At 38.7% G+C, this 20,263-nt stretch overlaps 1 protein-coding gene across 1 annotated transcript; it reads right to left on the minus strand.

Moving 5' to 3' along the window:
* Positions 1–3,017: 3,017 nt before the first annotated feature.
* Positions 3,018–11,187, minus strand: nt5c1bb (5'-nucleotidase, cytosolic IB b). The gene is made up of 6 exons (XM_077221234.1): positions 10,941–11,187; positions 10,694–10,861; positions 5,722–5,851; positions 5,290–5,412; positions 4,944–5,128; positions 3,018–4,104 (listed from the first exon to the last, which is right to left on the minus strand). Exons 1-6 carry the CDS (start codon positions 11,061–11,063, stop codon positions 3,739–3,741), a joined length of 1,095 nt encoding a protein of 364 aa, XP_077077349.1. The 5' UTR covers positions 11,064–11,187; the 3' UTR covers positions 3,018–3,738.
* Between the last annotated feature and the right edge of the window lie 9,076 nt (positions 11,188–20,263).

Raw genomic sequence — 20,263 nt, forward strand, 5'->3', positions numbered from 1 at the left:
TATGGCGATATCAAGGCTTTTGGATTAATGGCACAAACATACTTTAGTCTCATAGTGCCCTCTTCTGATTAGTAAAGGGATTTTTATCAAAGAAATGATGATTTAAAGGGTTGGTCTTTTAATGTTCTGTCTGTATTTACTCACTTCTGTGGAAAACAAAGCACGAAGCACTTAAAATTTTTATTAGTGCATGATTGCAGAAAAAAATATGTATGTTTGTATTGAACATTTCTGGAGTAGCAGATTTTAAATAAATAAAAAAGTGAAATGAAAATAAATCATAAAAGTTTTTTATTTTGTTTAAATAAAAGGGGGGCTTTTACACAGGGTTCACCGACTCACAGCATGGGGCAAAAGGCACATGTTATTTATACAAGTATTTTAGGTAAAATAAAATGTTTTTAATAATGTCTAAGTTTATACTTGTTCAGAACAACCATTTTAGCAAAGTTTCTACTATTTTTTGTTTATTTTAATAAACCAATTCTTAAATTTTTGTTCAATAAATATACTGTCATTAAAATATGTTTATATAAAAATATATTTTAAGGTGTGTTCCAGAGATGGTCTCATTATTGGTAAATAAGAGGGTCTGTCGGCTGTACCATTATAAAAATTGTAACAACTTACTTGGATTACATATGTCTTGATAACCAATTACATTACAGCTTTGCTGTAATTACATTTTTATTCAGGGTTGTGTGACAGTCAATCACTGTTTGTGAATATCATTGAAATAAATGAGAAGTTCCGTAAACTGAATTAAACATTGTCTATGACTTCTCTTATGAAACATCTTATAAAGCATTTTATATAAAGCATTTTTTTCGGTGTAAAGTCTAAAAATAGATCAATCCAAAACTAATTTTTAAGAGAAAATATGTTGAAGATTAGTCGATGGGCTGTCGATTCATGAAATTATAAGCTATTCCCTCACAAAAGGGGTTTATTCAGCATAGTGAAGACTCTCCTCCACTGACATCCTCTAAAAACTGCCTCTTGTCTCCTTCCCTGCATATCGCAGAGTTAGCAGACATTACGCTTTTTTCCGCTAAGGTTGCAATCAAGTGGCTTTGGTGTGTTCGCCTTGAAGTGGCGCTGTGCAGATTGATCCATGTGTGTACCGCAAGAGCGATTCGAAAGCATTCAGAGCTTTAATTATGGTAATTACGACATGGCGTGAACGCAGCATCGATGTCGATGAGTAATTAAGATTTTGAAACGAGCGGTTCATTTATAAATCCTTAAGACGTTACCTTTATACTGTGGAAATACGAACCGGAAGACAGAATTCAACTAATACAGTGCTGAAAAGGGGTGGAGCTACATAAGCTCTATGGGTGAGGCAACAATTATGTTATAGAGTGTTTTCACTACACGTCATTAATCCGGAAGTCGGCCATTTTGGAGGCACTGAACGTAAACAATGCCACTGAACTGAACGGACTTGCATATTTGGCTGATTACTGCTGCTGAAAAATGGTCGTGTTTTGGTCTGTACTAATCGGTCGCACTGGGAATTTTTTTTCGATTTCTGTAGACTGCCAAAAGTTAAAAGAGAAGAGGGCAAAAAAAGGATGAAAGAAGGCGTTTGTGGTTGAGAGAGGCACAGCATTAGCCACATGTGTAAATGAAGCGTTGACTATGGCTAAAGTTAACTATGGCTACATTCAACACTGTCATTCCAAATACGATTATCTTTGTATTCGATTGGAATCAGATCTAAACTGATGTCCACACTGTGTATCGCAACTGTTCAGATCCGATTTGTGTGTTCATGCAGCTCTTTGGCACTGACGTTGAGTTGATGGAGGGGTTTGCATTTGCAATAGAGATGTTGTCTTATTTAAATTGTACAACATGGAAATGTGTAGCCGCCGCGCTGGACTACTGCGTCTTGAGTTGCAGAACTGTTGGAGGCTGGTATGCACAGCTTTTTTTCTGCGCTCTTATCTGCGTCGGTTTCAAAAATAATAATTTTCTGCTTGTCCGGTACTTTGCAACAACACAGCCTTGTTTCAGCAGCGACTCTCAGCATGTTCCCTATAACAATGTCTGACGTCTACATTTTGCATAGCATGAGAAAGCCACATACAACGCGAAATCCGATCAGAGCGTTCAGACTGAAGCTGATTTCCTGATATGTGATTTGAATAGGATTTCAAACCACATATGGATGTAGCTTGAAACGGATTTCATGTGCTTTTTTTGGACTGACAATCTGAACGTAGCCTATGTCGGGATAAGAAATAGAAGGAAGAATAACGGTAAGGGCTAGAGAAGCTATAGCTCGTTTGGATCTTTACCACATATTAACTTTAGTTCGTCAAAATTCCATGCTCTTTCCTGCTTACTAAGTCCTTCTCTATGTGATTTCGCAGCTTTCATGTGTTTGTTTCCGTAGTTTTGACAAATTAGTGTAACAATGTGTTCAGTAGTACATAAACAGTGCAATTCATGCTGTTGTTTACATCCGAGTATCTCCAATATGGCCACGCATCTGGGTGACTGACCAAATCGTGACTTAGGTTCAAAGCGTTTATATATACATTGAGTCAGCTGTCTAAACAGACGTTCGGACACTATGTTGATTTGATTTCTTCCTTGGCAATTGATTGTGTTTTTGGAAATTGGGTATTGCAACGGCTAGTGTTGTCGAAAATAGTATTGCTCAGAGACAATTTGTTTGGCATTGTTCACAATCTAAGACTAGTACCAAGAGCTGTGAGAACTACAGTGGAGGATTTGCAGTCAATAATGGCTTACATTTTTAGCTGTTCATCCAACAAAGCTATCATATGGCTTTAGAAGACTTGGAACATAGTGTTCTGCAAGTGTTATGGATGACTTTTATGGTTCTTTTGTAGCATCTCCTTTTATATTCCACAGTAAAAAGCAATTCAGGTTTGCAACGACATGAAAGTGTCAATTAACTCTTCCTTTAACTTGACTCATTTTTTTTTTCGCCTTAAAACCTTTATTTAGCTATCCCAATTACAAGTCTGAAACAAAACCAATGCAGCATAAAATGTCATTTATTGAAACCGCCTGATCACATTTGTAAACATACAAATAGCAATGCATTTCCATCTGGAGTTTAGGAGCTTATATATAGACATCATGACAGCTTTACAAAATAATTATAAAATTCAATGACATCCAACATAACCTTAAAATCAATTACAAATAATATCAAACATTCCATATAAATATAGCATATAGGTAAATATAAAAAAAATCGAAATAAAGATTTTAAAAATATATATTGATAGATGAAAGATCCTGTAATTAGATGGATGAACGGAGACAGACAGACCGACCGACCGACCGACCGACAGACAGACAGACAGACAGACAGACAGACAGACAGACAGACAGACAGACAGACAGACAGACAGACAGACAGACAGACAGACAGATAGATAGATAGATAGATAGATAGATAGATAGATAGATAGATAGATAGATAGAGATAACAGTATCAAACATAAGGCCATTACGTCCAAAAAACCACAAATACTTTCCCAGCATTATTGCTAATAAAACAAGTTTTGCAAAAATGTATGTATATAAAACATATTTCTACACTGTTTACAAGAACACAGCAATCCCTCTAATATGTTTCCTAACATTCCATAAAACAGGGGTAGATATTTTCATCATATTAACTATATTTAACTATAACTAACAAACTCCCTTAGTGACTAAGGCTGACCTGTAACATCCGAGTGTCATCTTTTATTTCTGCTGCTTTTCGGTTTCAATTAGTTTCCCTTTGTTATATTTCTGCCCTATCCCATATGGAACGTGGGCAGAAATAGTGCCCATCTCCTTGGCCCCTTCAATGTGGAACATCTGATCATCAAAGAATATGTGAGGGCGAATCTTCTGCAGCAGGGGCCCTTTGGGGGCCCCAGCAAGAAACAAAGCCTCATCGATCTCCAGGCCCCAGCTTCTGAGTGTCTTCAGCACACGGGCCCCTGAGCTCGCTGCACTTCTGGCCGTCACCAAGAAGGTACGGATAGGGCAGTTCAAACGCTCGTTCTTGGCATAGAACTTCTTCTGGAGCTTCCCTAGAGACTCCAGAAAGCACTTAAGAGGACCCTGAACACGAAATGGAGAACTGTGTCAGCCAATGGGATTAGAGCGACCATCTGATCATCAATTATTTATGGCAGCTGCAATGCTATGAGCAATGCTATGCACCCAAAATTTAATTTAGCTCATGATTTACTCACCCTCAAGCCATCCTAGGTGTATATGACATTCTTCTTTCAGACAAATACATTTGGAGTTACATTAAAAAATGTCCTGGCTCTTCAAAGCTTTACAATGGCAGTTTCTGTTTTGAAGTCCATAAAAGTGCATTTATCCATCATAAACGAACTCCACACGGGTCTGGGGGGTTAATAAAGGCTTTCAGAAGTAAAGCGATGGGTTCGTGTAAGAAAAATATCCGTATTTAAAAATGTATCGACTAAAATAACTTGCTTCCGGCAGACGGTACGCATCGATTTGCGACGAAAGAGTGACCCTTGACCTTGACGCACAACGTAATGACGAACGCGGAAGCGTTGAGGATAGAGCACAACAAAACACCAATCACGAATTAGAAGTCTAAAATAAGAATTTTTAAAGACTGGAGGAGGAGCTTGAGTTGGTTGCCCAACCCTGTTAGTTTGCTTGAGGGTGAATAAATCATGGGGTAATTTTCATTTTTGGGTGAATAATCCCTTTAACCCTTAAATACATACCTTTGATCTTTAGTGACCCTGGACGTCATTCAATACCTTTCCCCTAATTTAATCTCTGATGACTCTAAGTGCAATTCACCTTTTTTCCTCAAGGTGGCAATTTCTGATACACAGTATATACAGTAGATGCCATGCATAGAAGAAGAAGAATATCATGAGATCCACGTTTAGTCGAAATACCTGACATACCTGTGCAAGCGGTTTGTTCTCATTCATTTTCTCATGCTCGAAGAATGTGTCCAGGCCATGCTGTTTCACTATGATCTCTGACTCATCTGAGAAGAGCACGGCGTCTCCATCAAAGGCCACACGCAGCTGAGTCTCAGACCGCTGAGTCTCCATATCAGGCTTAAACATGATGGCAGCCGCTATACCTATTTCAATAAACAAAATATTTAAACACCCCCTTTAATGCGAAGCAAAAAACACTGGCTACTAAAGTAAGAGGAACATTCCTAGAACCCATCATTACTTTAAATGTACTGTAAATCCTTGATTTAGCTATATTACAGTGGTGTGTTTGTCATCAATTTACCTTCCTCAATGGCCTCGTGAACTTTTGAGGAGTCTTTTGAGAGGTAAAGGTTAGTCATGTAGGCTTTGAGGTAGTCAATTGGGCTCTGACCTCCGGTCATGCAGAATCGCTCTATCGTTAGATCTGTAAGAGGGGAATTTTCATATTATCATTCAGGTACTGGCCACTTTGTCTTCTAATAGAATTTCATTGCATTCCACTGTGTATTATTGACTGCATATTTTCCCTTGTATGTTGTACATTGTACTGTATTTAATTATATCCTTAAGACAAACTCCTTGTATGTGCAAACTTAATTATCCAATAAACTCCAAAGTCAACTTTCAGTTCCAACTTCAATTGTAAACTTATAAGGATTGCTCAGAATTATGACAGTTTGTTCAGGCTTATGTAACATCCAGACCAGAATGCAGTGAGAAATTGCACACCTACCATAGTGATTTATGCTGTTAATGAGTCGCACCCCAACTTGGGCGTGATTATTAGTCACGAGAACAATGTCAAACAGCTCTTCACTGTCCGGATAGAGAATCCTCAGCCGTTCATTTACAGTCATCAGTGCCTGTGTGCACATTACAAGGAAGAATGTTTTGTTTTCATAAGAAAGGAAGCAAATATCTGTGTGTATAATGTTATTCTGGAAAATCTTTACAAGCAATGTGTCAAATGGAGAGTAGCATGACCCTGCAATACCTGAGGCTGCAGTTTCAGGACCCTTTATTGTAGGACCCTAGTTTTTTGTATGTACTAGCAGTTTATACTATTTCATTGCACTTACTAATCCTTAAAGGTAGAGTGGGCAATTTTTTTCATAAACATTTTGTTTTTTTGATTGAAACGCTCTTCACATCATGATAGCAATCAATAATGTGGTCTAAATATTAAAAATTGTACATATATTGTCTGTGGAAGTCGCAGGACTTCCTAAAAAATCGGTCCGAATGCAATGATTGGACATCGTCAGCGCGTTCCATAAGGCTATGTTGTAGATACACAGTCATCGAGTCCCACAAACAAACAGTAGCCCCCTTTTACAGTTCCTCCTAAACCAAAACAATGAGCTTATGCTGCGTTCATACCATGTCATAACCATAATTTAGAGATGGCGACCTGTGACGTTCTACTCTGAGATGTTCAAAGACTCGACACTGTCAACACCGAAATGAATCTGCAGCAGTCCGGTGGTACAGGTCAGAGCTTTATAAGTTGTTTACATTCGTTATTGAAATGTTATTGTGCTTTTCAGACATGAGGTAATTTAACGCCATCTCTTATGACACTTTGCTGAATCTGCTCTGGCTGTGTGTTTTCATGTGTTTTGACGGAGGCGTGGCTTTGGAGAAGCTCTGAGGGAGGGTGGGATCTAATGCTTTTAAAGCTAGCTATAGCTAGCCGCTCCGAATTTGCTTACCCTACCTTTAACTCTAAGGATTACTGTTGGTGACCGTCTTGACATTTCAAACCTAATTTGGTTCAATATATGAGCTCCTATAATCTGGTTATAAATTCAGTTTTCTTGGAAAGAAAGAAATGGCTAGGTGGTTATGTATAAAAAAATTGCAGGATTATATTATTGTAAATAGAATGTTTCTATTATAACTTGTGCACTTGCCGTGTGGACAGCTTCACTGATTATAACTGGATTGTTCTAATAGTGGGAATTCTGTGAATCAGTTCATTTCAAAGAAACAGTGATTCAGCCATTTTTTTATGTCATGACATTATATTATCACAACACCCACTTGCTTGAAATGTCCCAATAAAGAAATATGTTTGCACGTGTTGTTTTTTGAGTTTAAAAAAAGGGTGTGTTCATTGTAATTTTGTTGTGTCCCCATTGTGTCCCCTGTTGCAGTCACGATTCACCTCACTAAAATGTCTTTTCGAACATAAATACATCATTTTTAACTTTTTAACTTGGAAAAATGAACTAATGTGTACTGAACATAAGTTTACTTCAATATTTTCCAGTATTTGTAACATTTCTGCTATTCTGATATTAAAGCAACTTCATTTTTACCCTATCAGGCAAAACCTTGATCAACTTCAAATGCTTTTCAAGCTTTTAGATGGGACATGTCCAAAATGTTCTCAATTCGATGAGTCGATAAGCGTTTGGGTCGAGAACCGCTCGGACTGGGTCCGAGTCGTAAAGCAATCATTCAGAATGATTTATTTTAACAAAAGCAATCGAGTCATTAAAGATCCGATTCAAAAGAACAAGCAATTCAAAAGACTAAGCAATCTTTTGATCGAGATATACTTAAATGTATAATTAAGTATTCAAAGTATACTTAGCTTGTAGTTGTGTTAATACTTTTAATCGAGTAGCCTATTAAATATACTTTTTACATAGGTTTTCATATACAGTCTTATGAAACTTACATTGTTTGAAAATATTGATTCGAATATTGATATAAAACAGATATGTTTCTAATTCTGCGTATCTGAATTTGTGTAGGCTAGTCCACTGGTAGAGTACATAGGAATTTACTTTAATTCTACTTTACTCTTTCCCCACCATTGACTGAATTTTCAAGCTATCCATATTTTCACTGTTATACAGTAGGGGCGCTAGGACACATCTTCTAGTACAGAATCTCCAGACACAGGAGAAGAAGAAGCTGAAACAAGTGATAGAAGATTGCTCACGCAAATGTAAAATAACGTGATTATCAAACATTAAACAGCATGTAAATCAAAACTGCTTAAAGTTTCCACATGAAATGTCGAACACATGAAGAGAAAACGAATGTGAAGCTTTGTGGGTGTTGGACTCGATCTACTGCATCTGTGTTTTGATCATCGTTCTGAATCTGATAAAGGCGTAGTCTTTGACAAAAATGTGATTTTCTTAACTTTTTTGTTTAAAATGTTGCCTTTCTTTATAAAACTTACCAACATTCAAGTGTTGATAAAAAAAAGGATGCATGAAGCTAATAAATGTTTTTAAAATTAGTTAAAGTACAGTTAAAGGTATTTTTCAAGTCTAAAAAATAGTATCTACATTTAAACATAGTAGTATACTGCAAGTGCATACATAATATATAAATAGTAAACTATAAGTATAATGTTATGTTCACTTAAAGAAAACTTACAAGTATACTTGCAGTATAAACTACTAAACTAGCAGTTTACTGAGAGTACACTTCAGTGTGTACTTTCATAAACTAAAAAATGTACTACTTGTATTAAAATAGTAAACTACTAGTATACTATAAGTTCACTTGTAGTACAGATGCATTACAAATGAAAAACCTAGTTGTGTACTTAAAGTTTACTACTGTTACACTTAAACGTATACTTTTAATACTAAAAGTTGGCCAATTTAGTCCCAAGCAGTATTGAAATAGTACACTTACGAGTTTACTACAAGTACACATTGATATTAGTACAGGTCCTTCTCAAAAAATTAGCATATTGTGATAAAGTTCATTATTTTCCATAATGTAATGATAAAAATTAAACTTTCATATATTTTAGATTCATTGCACACCAACTGAAATATTTCAGGTCTTTTATTGTTTTAATACTGATGATTTTTGCATACAGCTCATGAAAACCCAAAATTCCTATCTCAAAAAATTAGCATATCATGAAAAGGGTCTCTAAACGAGCTATTAACTTAATCATCTGAATCAACTAATTAACTCTAAACACCTGCAAAAGATTCCTGAGGCTTTTAAAAACTCCCAGCCTGTTTCATTACTCAAAACCGCAATCATGGGTAAGACAGCCGACCTGACTGCTGTCCAGAAGGCCATCATTGACACCCTCAAGCAAGAGGGTAAGACACAGAAAGAAATTTCTGAACAAATAGGCTGTTCTCAGAGTGCTGTATCAAGGTAGAGAGTGCTGTTTCCCACACCTCAGTGGGAAGTCTGTGGGAAGGAAAAAGTGTGGCAAAAAACGCTGCACAACGAGAAGAGGTGACGGGACCCTGAGGAAGATTGTGGAGAAGGACCGATTCCAGACCTTGGGGGACCTGCGGAAGCAGTTGACTGAGTCTGGAATAGAAACAGCACTGTGCACAGGCGTGTGCAGGAAATGGGCTACAGGTGCCGGATTCCCCAGGTAAAGCCACTTATGAACCAGAATCAGCGGCAGAAGCGCCTGACCTGGGCTACAGAGAAGCAGCACTGGACTGTTGCTCAGTGGTCCAAAGTACTTTTTACGGATGAAAGCAAATTTTGGATGTCATTCGGAAATCAAGGTGCCAGAGTCTGAAGGAAGACTGGGGAGAAGGAAATGCCAAAATGCCTGAAGTCCAGTGTCAAGTACCCACAGTCAGTGATGGTCTGGGGTGCCATGTCAGCTGCTGGTGTTGGTCCACTGTGTTTTATCAAGGGCAGGGTCAATGCAGCTAGCTATCAGGAGATTTTGGAGCACTTCATGCTTCCATCTGCTGAAAAGCTTTATGGAGATGAAGATTTCATTTTTCAGCACGACCTGGCACCTGCTTACAGTGCCAAAACCACTGGTAAATGGTTTACTGACCACGGTATTACTGTGCTCAATTGGCCTGCCATAGAGAATCTGTGGGATATTGTGAAGAGAAAGTTGAGAGACGCAAGACCCAACACTCTGGATGAGCTTAAGGCCGCTATCGAAGCATCCTGGGCCTCCATAACACCTCAGCAGTGCCACAGGCTGATTGCCTCCATGCCACGCCGCACTAAAGCAGTCATTTCTGCAAAAGGATTCCTGACCAAGTATTGAGTGCATAACTGAACATAATTATTTGAAGGTTGACTTTTTTTGTATTAAATTCGCGGAAAGATGAAATTCTTTTATTGGATTAAATTCTTTTATTGGTCAGATGAAATATGCAAATTTTTTTAGATAGGAATTTTGGGTTTTCATGAGCTGTATGCCAAAATCATCAGTATTAAAACAATAAAAGACCTGAAATATTTCAGTTGGTGTGCAATGAATCTAAAATATATGAAAGTTAAATTTTTATCATTACATTATGGAAAATAATGGACTTTATCACAATATGCTAATTTTTTTAGAAGGACCTGTATACTTATTACATAAAGTATACTTAAAAATATACTTGAACATTACTTAAGTATACATCATCAAATAAACTTGAAGTATACTTATTTCCATAAGGGATTACAGTGACCTTACTCACAAAAGTACTGAGTAGGCTAGGCTATTGTAAGGTAAACGCGGGTTAAGTTAAGGTTACTAGTTACCCAGTTAGTGTAATACTACAATAAGTAGATTATGTTCATGCGAAACTGTAAAATAAGGTGTGGTGTGGGGGTGTGACAGGGTGTGACAGAGAATTTTTATAGTAGCCTAGCATAATTAAGTAAAGTTGGTAAGGTGGCTAAGTAAACAAATTTAAAAAAAAATAGTGGATGCTGTAATGATGTTTAAGTGTTACTCTCACTTTAACGAAAGGAAAAGCAACTCCTGGCTTCAGTGGCTCACTCTCGTGCTCTTGCTGATGTTGAACATATTTCTCCACTCCTTCTTCCTCATATATCTTCCTTTCCGCGACCATATCAAACAATGTCCGAGAAGAAACTGCGATAGTAACTGCATGTTTCGGCTTGGGCTGTTAAAAGACACATCCAAAAACAGTTAGCTGCATCCAATCCTATATAACGCCTTGTTGAACTTGACAGAATACTCACGGGTCGCGGTTTCGTTGATTTCAAGTTTTCAAAGTGCGCTTTAGCAGCTGCCCAGTCTTTTTCCTCTACTGTAGCTTCCTTTTTGTCCATGGAAGTCGTTACTGTTGGTTTTATTTCGCTCATAGTTTCTTATTAACAGGTCTGATGATGTTGGTGTGCTTGCTGAACTTCCTATGTTTGTGCCAGGGCTGTATGTCAGACATCGAGGAAATGTAAAGGGGTTGATGCTGTGGAGGAGGAGTTCCCTTTTGACGCAGGACGTTATGCTTTCACTCACAGCAGCGACTATTCCGAGATCCACAGCCGGGCATTTTTATTTACTGTGAACAAATATGCGTTTCATCCAAGACCATGCCACAGTTTTAACTCCTGTAAAAATATTTTAGGTCAGCTTCACATTTTTCTGTTACACTGTGTGTATGGGCATATATAATATAATATAATATAATATAATATAATATAATATAATATAATATATTATTGCATAATATTATAATATTACACACAGTATAACAGAAAAATGTGAAGCTGACCTAAAATATTGTTACAGGAGTGGCATCATGGTCTTTATATTATATTATATTATAATAATATAATATATTATATTATATTATATTGTATTATATTATATTAGATTATATTATATTATATAAAAATGTTTTTTAAACTTTTACCACACATTATTGCTGAATGTTACAATCACTCTTAAAAATAAAGGTTCTTTATTGGCATATTGTTCCATGAAGAACCTTTAACATCAATGTTTTACAAAAGGTACTTAATGATTATTTAGATGATTTAAATGATTAAAGTCTTCACTCTAAGAAAAAAAAAGTTATTTTAAGAACCGTTCACTGAAAGATTCTCTGGGGAACCAAAAATGGTTATTCTATAGCATTCTGCGAAAAAACCCTTTTGGAGCCTTTATTTTTAAGAATGTGGTGTATTTGTATCACTCAATCGCTGTTTAGAGCAGACTCAGGGTCTGTTCCAATAGTCAATGGTCTTTGCACTTGACCACTTGTCTACTTACATGACATATTTCCTGTATCAAGTGTGCTGAAAGACCACAAGTGTGTGTGTGTGTGTGGAACTTTTGATTACCTTTTGAGACACAATAAGTGTGGTAAAACTGCAAATAAAGTTTTTTTTTCATAGCTTTATTTACACCTTGATTTTCAATATTTTAAACACTTAATAAAACTGCTAAATGTCTGTTCAGTATGTAACTGACGATACAATTTAATCATTGTAGTCCTTAAAGTCACCATGAAATTAAAACTTACCTTTTTTATGGAATGTTGCAGTATTTAAAAATTATTTATCCATGCACATCATTATATCTTTTTTTATTTTTACTTAGATTGAGGTTTACATGACAACCATGTACTGAAACGGAAAAGTTTTTCCTTTCTACAGATGAAAACATTATAATAATGTTAAAACAAATAATAAAATTAAATTAAATCTGTATTCTGCTGCCAGGCCAGTAGGTGCATGGCAATGTCATTTTATATTGTAAAGAAACTACGCACATAAAGACTGAACATAATAGGCTTGTTCGACTTCATGCAGCTCTGCGCAGACCAATGGGCGGCTGACATTTTGTCCGACTTTTGATACAGCGCCGACGACACGTGACGTACAGTATGCAATCAAAGTACCGCGAGAGCGTTTCGAGAGTAGTCGGAGAACTCAGCCAGAGAAAATGTCTCTGAAACATCTTTGTATTTGGCAAATATTGCATTTATTTCACTTCAGCTGTGATAAAGTATGCAAACACCACGGTCACTACGTGAACCAGAAAGTGTCCGACTTCACATCTCTGTTTGCAGCTCCTCCCCGCCTGCACGCGTCAACTCTCGCCAATCGGTTACATCCAGCCGCAGCCAATGTTGAACACACCTCTAACGCATGCGCATGAAGTCACTGTTTTCACAAATTCGTGTTTTTGTAGTTCACACAGCCGATAAAGGTATTGTTTTCAAAAACTTGCATTTTTAAACCTGTTTTCAAAAGTTTGCATTTTCAGGCCTCCCAAGCGATTTTGTCGTGTTAAAGGATTAGTTCACCTAAAAATAAAAATTTTATAATAATTTACTCACCCCCTTTCTTTCCTCAGTGGAAGAGAAAATAATTTTTTTGAGGAAAACATTTCTGGATTTTTCTTCGAATAATGGACTTCAATGGCAACCAGCGTTTTGAAGTCCAAATCAATGCAGTTTCAAAGGTCTTTGAAGTGCTTTGAAAATGCTGTGCACGATCGCAGCTGAGCAAGAGGGTCTTATCTAAAGAAACGATAGGTCATTTTCAAAAAAAAAAAAAAGTATATATATATATATATATATATATATATACACACACACTTTTTAACTACAAGTGTTCGGATTGAGCTGATCTGCAACGCGCTGGGAACTACCTCATCACATTGAAAGGTCACCGTGTGAAGGAGAATAGTTCAAATTGTATTTTATGTTGAATGACATATTTATGTCTTTGTGTCATATTATTGTTTAAAATGTTCCTTACATGTGCCTAATCCTTTAATGAACAGCCAAAATGCATACAAATTTGTCAGTTTTTATTTGAAAATAGTTTTGCGTAAACAGCCCCTTAAAAATAAAAGCATGGCTGGTTGTGAGCTTGGCTTAAAAACATAAAGGAACTTACAATTATAAATTGTCTTGCATTAGTTGAAATCATTCATTCAAAACAGGAAATCATGCAGTAGAATGTTGTGATCATGTAGAGACTTCAGAGCATGTCCATTTATACTGCACATTTTCTCCAGAAAAGTGTAGTGAATCTTACATTAAAAAGTCTGCTTAAATCTAAAGCAAAAAGGTAAAAGACAGAATATTATTAAATTGATAATGCATCTCAAAGACACAGGTGTAGTCACAGGGTTCCCTCAGTCATGGAAACCTGTAAATATCAGGTCATTTTAAAATTGTGCTTTCAGGCTTGAAAAATTTATGAAAATGTTAACACTAGATTGCACTAACCAGAAAATCTACATGAATACATAAAAGGGGTTAAAATTACCCATGTTTGATTCTGTTGTCTTCTACAAAGAGAATGTAATGTGCAGTGGAGACGAGATAGGATGGCTGGTGACAGGATATCGAGGACAGGTGACAGACAGACGGATGACAGGATACAGGCGTGACGACCATAAGTGATTCATTTCAGGTAGTTGCTATGGCTATGCAGCATCGACGTGATCATTGACGAGACCAGACAGTGACTACGTTTACATGCAGCCAATTTTCGGATTATGGTCGGGTTAAGGTCACTATTCGGGTTTCTGAAACATTAGGAATAACACGTTTACATGCGTGAGCAGAGAGAGTTACTCCTGTTTACATGGAATTTCAATATCCCGATGTAGGCTAAACGGCGACGCACGGTTAGCGTCTGGACTTATGGGAAACCTTAAGACGCAATATGCGTCATTTCCGATTCTTCTTCCTGTATCCAAAGACAACAACAACAGCAGCAGCACGCGGATAATGAATAGTTCGGGGCAGATAGCGATCGCCTTTGTTTGCGCTTGGGTGCTGGTCAGGGCCTGAAATTAACACCTGACCACGCGCCAAATGCGGGTGAATTTTGCAATTGGCGGGTAAAACTGTCAATCTATTTTTCTTCTATTTTTCACCTTAATGAGGCAAAACAAAACAAAACAAAAAAATTGGCTGGTAAAAAGTTACTGTGGCAGGTGGACAAAAAAGTTAACTTCAGGCCCTGGTGCCGGTACTGACCTCACTCCAAATGTATGCTGTGCTGCGTCTCGCCATGTTTACTTCCGGTATACTGCACGCGGGTTTCTGTATGCACAGAGAAGTTCCTCTACTCAAAAGACCAAGATTCGTTGCAAATAGAACATGCGCAAAACACAAATCATTATGGGGATATGCCGATACGCGTTTACATGACCAAAAATTCGGGTTAGAAAAGGGGTACCCCAGGTATCATATCCCAGTTTTTAAAATCCGGGATATGAGCATATTCAGGTTTTTGCCGGTGTTTACATGGCTGTGCGAGACCGGGTTATTGCTAATATCCCGGTTTTGAACGGGTTATTGGCTGCATGTAAACGTTTACAATGTAAAGTACCAGCACCAAAGCGCAAACAAAGGCGATCGCAATCTGCCCCAAACTATTTATTATCCGCGTGCTGCTGCTGTTGTTGTTGTCTTTGGATACAGGAAGAAGAATCGGAAATGACGCATATTGCGTCAAGGTTGTCCGTACGTCCAGACGCTAACCGTGCGTCGCCGTTTACATCGGGATATTGCAATTCCATGTATACAGGAGAAACTCTCTCTGCTCACGCATGTAAACGGGTTATTCCTAATGTTTCACAAACCCGAATAGTGACCTTAACACGAAAATTGGCTGCATGTAAACGTAGTCAATGATGGAGAGGAAAGTGACTGAGGATATAAGGTGTGACAATGAGGGTGATGGTTTGCAGGTGTGGGTGATAGAGGAGTGTGATCAGGTGTGAGCCAGGGAGGATGATGGTAAGTGTAGTGCTGAAGGTGACTGAGCTGGTGACTGTGACAGTATCCACGCTTGAACTTGAAGTGAACAAAACTTTCTGCAGTGGTGGCATTCACACAGTTCCCAGTTTCCTGCCCTGAGCAACCTGGCAAGATATGTTCCTTGCATCCCAGCCACGAGTGCACCAGAAATCACTGTCAGTCAGAGACATTTGGTTCTTGCATGTTTAAAAAATATATATTTAATTTCGCAGTATAGCTAGTAAGACTGAAGTTCGAGGGAAAGAATTGAAGACTCGCCCACATTCCTGCCACCGAGGGCAAGTCATGGGTTTCTGAATAATCTGGGAAGAGGATTGTCTCTTCGACTTTGAATGCCTTCCTTCATCTTCACTTGTCATGCCTGGCCTCCCTCTCCCGCTTTCACTTATGGAATCACCTAATTCCTCTGACCAGTTTCCTCTGCCTCCCATCAGCCCTTTTGCTCCTCCTCAGATTCCCATGGGCGACGTGGATACTACTCAGGCCTTCTGTGAGCCAGCTACCACTAGAAGAGTGGATCCCCTGGCCCCAGCGCCTAGGACTCCACCACCATCGGCTCTCCATCTGCACCTAAGGCTCCACCACCATCGGCTCTCCGGCTGCACCTAGGGCTCCACCAACATCGGCTCTCCGTTTGCACCTATACGGCTCCACCACCATCGGCTCTCCGTCTGCGCCTAGGGCTCCACCAACATCAGCTCTCCTTCTGCACCTAGGGCTCCACCACCATCGGCTCTCCGGCTGCGCCTAGAGCTCCACCACCACCGGCTCTCCGTCTGCACTGAAGGCTCGACCACCATAGGCTCTCCGGCTGCACCTAGGGCTCCACCACCATAGGCTCTCCGGCTGCACCTAGGGCTCCACCACCATCGGCTCTCCGGCTGCACCTAGGGCTCCACCACCATCGGCTCTCCGGCTGCACCTAGGGCTCCACCACCATCGGCTCTCCGTCTACCCCTATTCGCCTTATTTTTGAATGCGGAAGTAAATATGGGTCCAACTTCCGGTTTTTGTGCGGCATTTCCGTTTCTTCGCTTCCCTGGCGTTAGCTCAACTAAATTGATGGTGAACTATGTCGTGGGAACATTTCCAAAAATCGCTGCTGAACAATCGAAATGGCAGGTCAGTGCCACACCCTCAAATTATTCACGAGTGGGAGGATGATATGAAGAAGTGGCCTGATATAACATACGGGGACATATTTAATTATTTTGTGTTGTCACTTGGTGCGGATGAGTCTACAATGCTCAATTACAAAAGTACAGCGGCGTATCAGTACCTCCACAGTGGAAAAGTTGGCAAAGTGTTTAACAATAACAACATCGATGATCTGGTATTCATGAAGGCTGATGTCCAACCAAGCCAAAGTAAGTTTGATGTTCACTCTGCATGGATCCTGACTACCTCAACCGGTGTCGCGGGTCAGGGGAAGTCGTGCAGTCACGCAGCGGCTATCTTATGGAAGGTAGGCTAATGCATTGTCTGTTCAGTTGTCTGTTTTATATACAGTCTATAGTTCAGTGCCTTAACACACCAGCTGTTGCCTCGTTGTGATTAGATTGCTAGTCATATTTTACATAGATAGCAGTGCTAAATATTTGGGATTGAACTAACATTACAATTTGATATCAAAATGTTAACTGAACTGTTGCCTACCTCATAATGTGTAGGCTTGAAGTTTGACACATTGTACCAATCTGATGTGTACTCACAGAGCTCTTGATGCAAGTTTATCACATTAAATTTTAAGCTAGATTTACATTTGCATCTGATACCCAAACAGTACAAATAAAATAGAAATAAACCTTTCTATTTTATTTGTAATGTTTGGGTATCAGATAGAAGAGCTGATGAAAACATTGGCTTCTAAGGCATTTGGGAAATAACTTAGTATATGACTAACATTTTTATTTTTTAATCAACAGATTGTGCACCTTTCCAGATAAGTAAAAGTCTAATCTCTTGTTCATTGATGCTGCTTGGGTTAAGGTAAGGTCGTTCAAGTTTGGGTAAAGGTAATATTCTGTCAGCACACCACATTTTGGTGAACCACCTCCTTTCTGTTTTGGTAAGTATACCAATTCTAATTCATATCAGTTTAATCTCAAATGGCAAAAACATCAAGGTAAGTTTAAAAATATGGACAGTTTATAGTTGTCACCATAAACTGTCCATATTTTCTATATAAGTAGTGTGACACCAAGGACTGTAATATATTAAAAATATGTAACTGTTCTATTTAAACTTTGTTAAAGGTGCAGTTTGCAGTGTCCAAAGGTCTGACTGGATTGTCCTGCACAGATGAGCAGCACCACTGGAACTCAGGGACACAGCGCAATTTAGTCCCCAAAAGGTTGAGTAATATATGTTTCAGGCACCACAAAGAAAGTTCTGATGTCTCTGAGAACATCCTGCCCATCTCTCCATCACTACCGCCAACCCCTGCCTACAGCTCACATGAAGCACTGAAGATGAGCTTAGAAGTCGCCAGTGTTCCAGTGGGCAGCCTTCTGCACAAATGCATCTCTGCTGAACCAGTTCAAATTCCAGCAGCTCCCACACAGCTCCAGCTGCCTCATAGTGAACATGGCACAGACATACAGTGCCAGAAATGCATGTCATTTTATGATATGTACATTAAATTAGATGGAGATAAATGTGCCAGTTTGGAGGAGTTCACTAAAATGCAGAGTGCCTCCCACTTGTGGTTTGATGCACGTAAATTAAGAGTAACTGCTAGCACTACAAAAAAGGTCCCCGTGCGTGCATCTACTAAGCCAGATAATTTTCTTAGAGATCACCTGTTTCCTAGGTTCCATGGGAACACTGCAACCAGGTATGGCCAGGAGAATGAGGAGGTGGCCTACGCATGGATGGAGAGCTGTGGGTTTTTAGTTGAGAAGAGAGGCACTGTAGTTAGTGTCACAGAACCATGGCTTGGCGTGGTTAACTCCACAGAGCTGCTGGAGATTAAATGTCCTGTTCTGACCAAGAACTGTGCACCTCTGGCTGAAGTGTTTTCCAGCAAGCTCACAGATGTGAAGATGGTGGACGGGGTTCCACAGCTGCAACCAAATGGATCCTGTGGTTACTACCTTCAAGTTCAACTAGGTATGTTTTGTACAAGACTAGAGAGATGCAAGCTGCCTGCCTGGGCTCCATCTGAGAAAGTTGTCATTGATGTGCCATTTGATTTGGAGTATTGTTCTCAAGTTCTACCTTAACTCAAGTCCTTCTATTTTAGTCACATGCTGCCAAGGATTGTAGATGAGTTTCTGTCAGGCAGACTTATACTGTGCCATAAATATGTACATAATGTGTAAATAGGCTGAGCTTCTAGTCTTTAACCTGCTGTATGGGCATTCCAGACGCCAGCTTTCCTGTGTCTGTGTTGATGTGTGATGATACCTAACTGTTAATAATTGTTCCGCTGACCCTTTGTTAGGCTAGTTCCTTGGTGTTCTTCTTTTTAGTGCTCAGTTTTACACATGAAGTTGATGTTTTACCATTTGAATAGTAATTGTGATAATAATTAATATGTATATTAAATTAAATGGCCTACAAATAATGCCATAAGTGAAATGTTTAAATGTAGTGTTGTTTTACCATTTTAAAAGTGAATAATTGTAATTACATTTAATGTAAACAAATGACATGGGTTAAAAAATTCCAGTAGTGAAATACTGTATCTTCTTGCCTCCTTGTCTTCTTTTTTAGTTATTTCCATGTGGTTAGGACAACACCCACTCGATCAAAATATGACAAATTACATTAACAATTCAAATTAAAACAGCTAGAAAATTTTAATAATACACATTTTAGTTGGACAAGTTAAATATCATGTTTTTGTATCTGTAAAAATTTAAATAGTCTAAAAATAAGTTGATATTATACAATACTTGAAAAGTCATTGCAAAATTGAAAACATCAAGGTGCCAAACACAAACTATTTAGTATAAAACCTGAGATCCAAAAACACATTCTTGTGTATTATAATTCCATTGGTTTACAGTTTACTGTAAAATAACTGAACAGCAGTGCAGAATAGAGATACCTGAAAAATAGAATGTTAAAGACAAATCATGTGCAAATGATAGTACAATCAAGGCACTGCAGGCTGTCAAATAATTATTTACAAATATTAAGCTACAGTGGAAATCAGGATCTTTTTGACATGTAAACGTCCATGCTCAATCAGCATCCTCGTGGAGGATTTCCCCCTGCATGTTTACAAGGGCTGCACAGATTCTGAGGATTTTGCCCATTTTGTGTGCCAAGTTGATGGTTACAGTCTGTGAGATTATTTTGAACACTGTGAGCCTCCTGATAACTCTTTCCACATGTATGCGCACATTTGCCATCCTCCTTGTGGCAGTTACATCCTCATCAGACAACTGCCCTCCTTTATGAGTGAACGCTGGTAGAACAAGGTTAACCCTTCTCTCAAACAACAGATCTCTGATGGTAAAGCCTCTGTCTGCCATCACTTCATCGCCGGGACGAAGATACTCCAGGAAGCCAGACTCCTGAGTGATGAACTTGTTACTACACCTGCCTCCATAAGCAGGAGAAATGAACATAACAAGCCCACACGGGGCAATAGCAACTAAATACTTTATAGTATTGCTGGAATAATAATGGCTGTATGACTCTCCTCTGGAGTCAAGGTTGTATGGTTTCTGCAGGTTTGTCTCAGTGCAGTCAATGATGCAGGTGGTGTTCTTCTCCCTGAAGCACTGAGTCATTGTGGTCCGCATTGTCTCCCGTGGCAGC

This window comes from Siphateles boraxobius, unplaced genomic scaffold (genome assembly GCF_051911475.1).
Source record: "Siphateles boraxobius isolate OS27281-9 unplaced genomic scaffold, OSU_SipBor_1 8, whole genome shotgun sequence".
Taxonomy (NCBI): Eukaryota; Metazoa; Chordata; class Actinopteri; order Cypriniformes; family Leuciscidae; genus Siphateles; species Siphateles boraxobius.

Bases quoted from the DNA above. Each gene is read 5' to 3' on its own strand.
- nt5c1bb (XM_077221234.1), bottom strand. From the start codon at position 11,063: ATGAGCGAAATAAAACCAACAGTAACGACTTCCATGGACAAAAAGGAA. The intron at 5,852-10,693 runs GTGAGAGTAACA...ATGTGCACACAG, and splicing joins TTGCTTTTCCTTTCGTTAAA to GCACTGATGACTGTAAATGA. The intron at 4,105-4,943 runs GTATGTCAGGTA...TTTCGTGTTCAG, and splicing joins AGAACAAACCGCTTGCACAG to GGTCCTCTTAAGTGCTTTCT.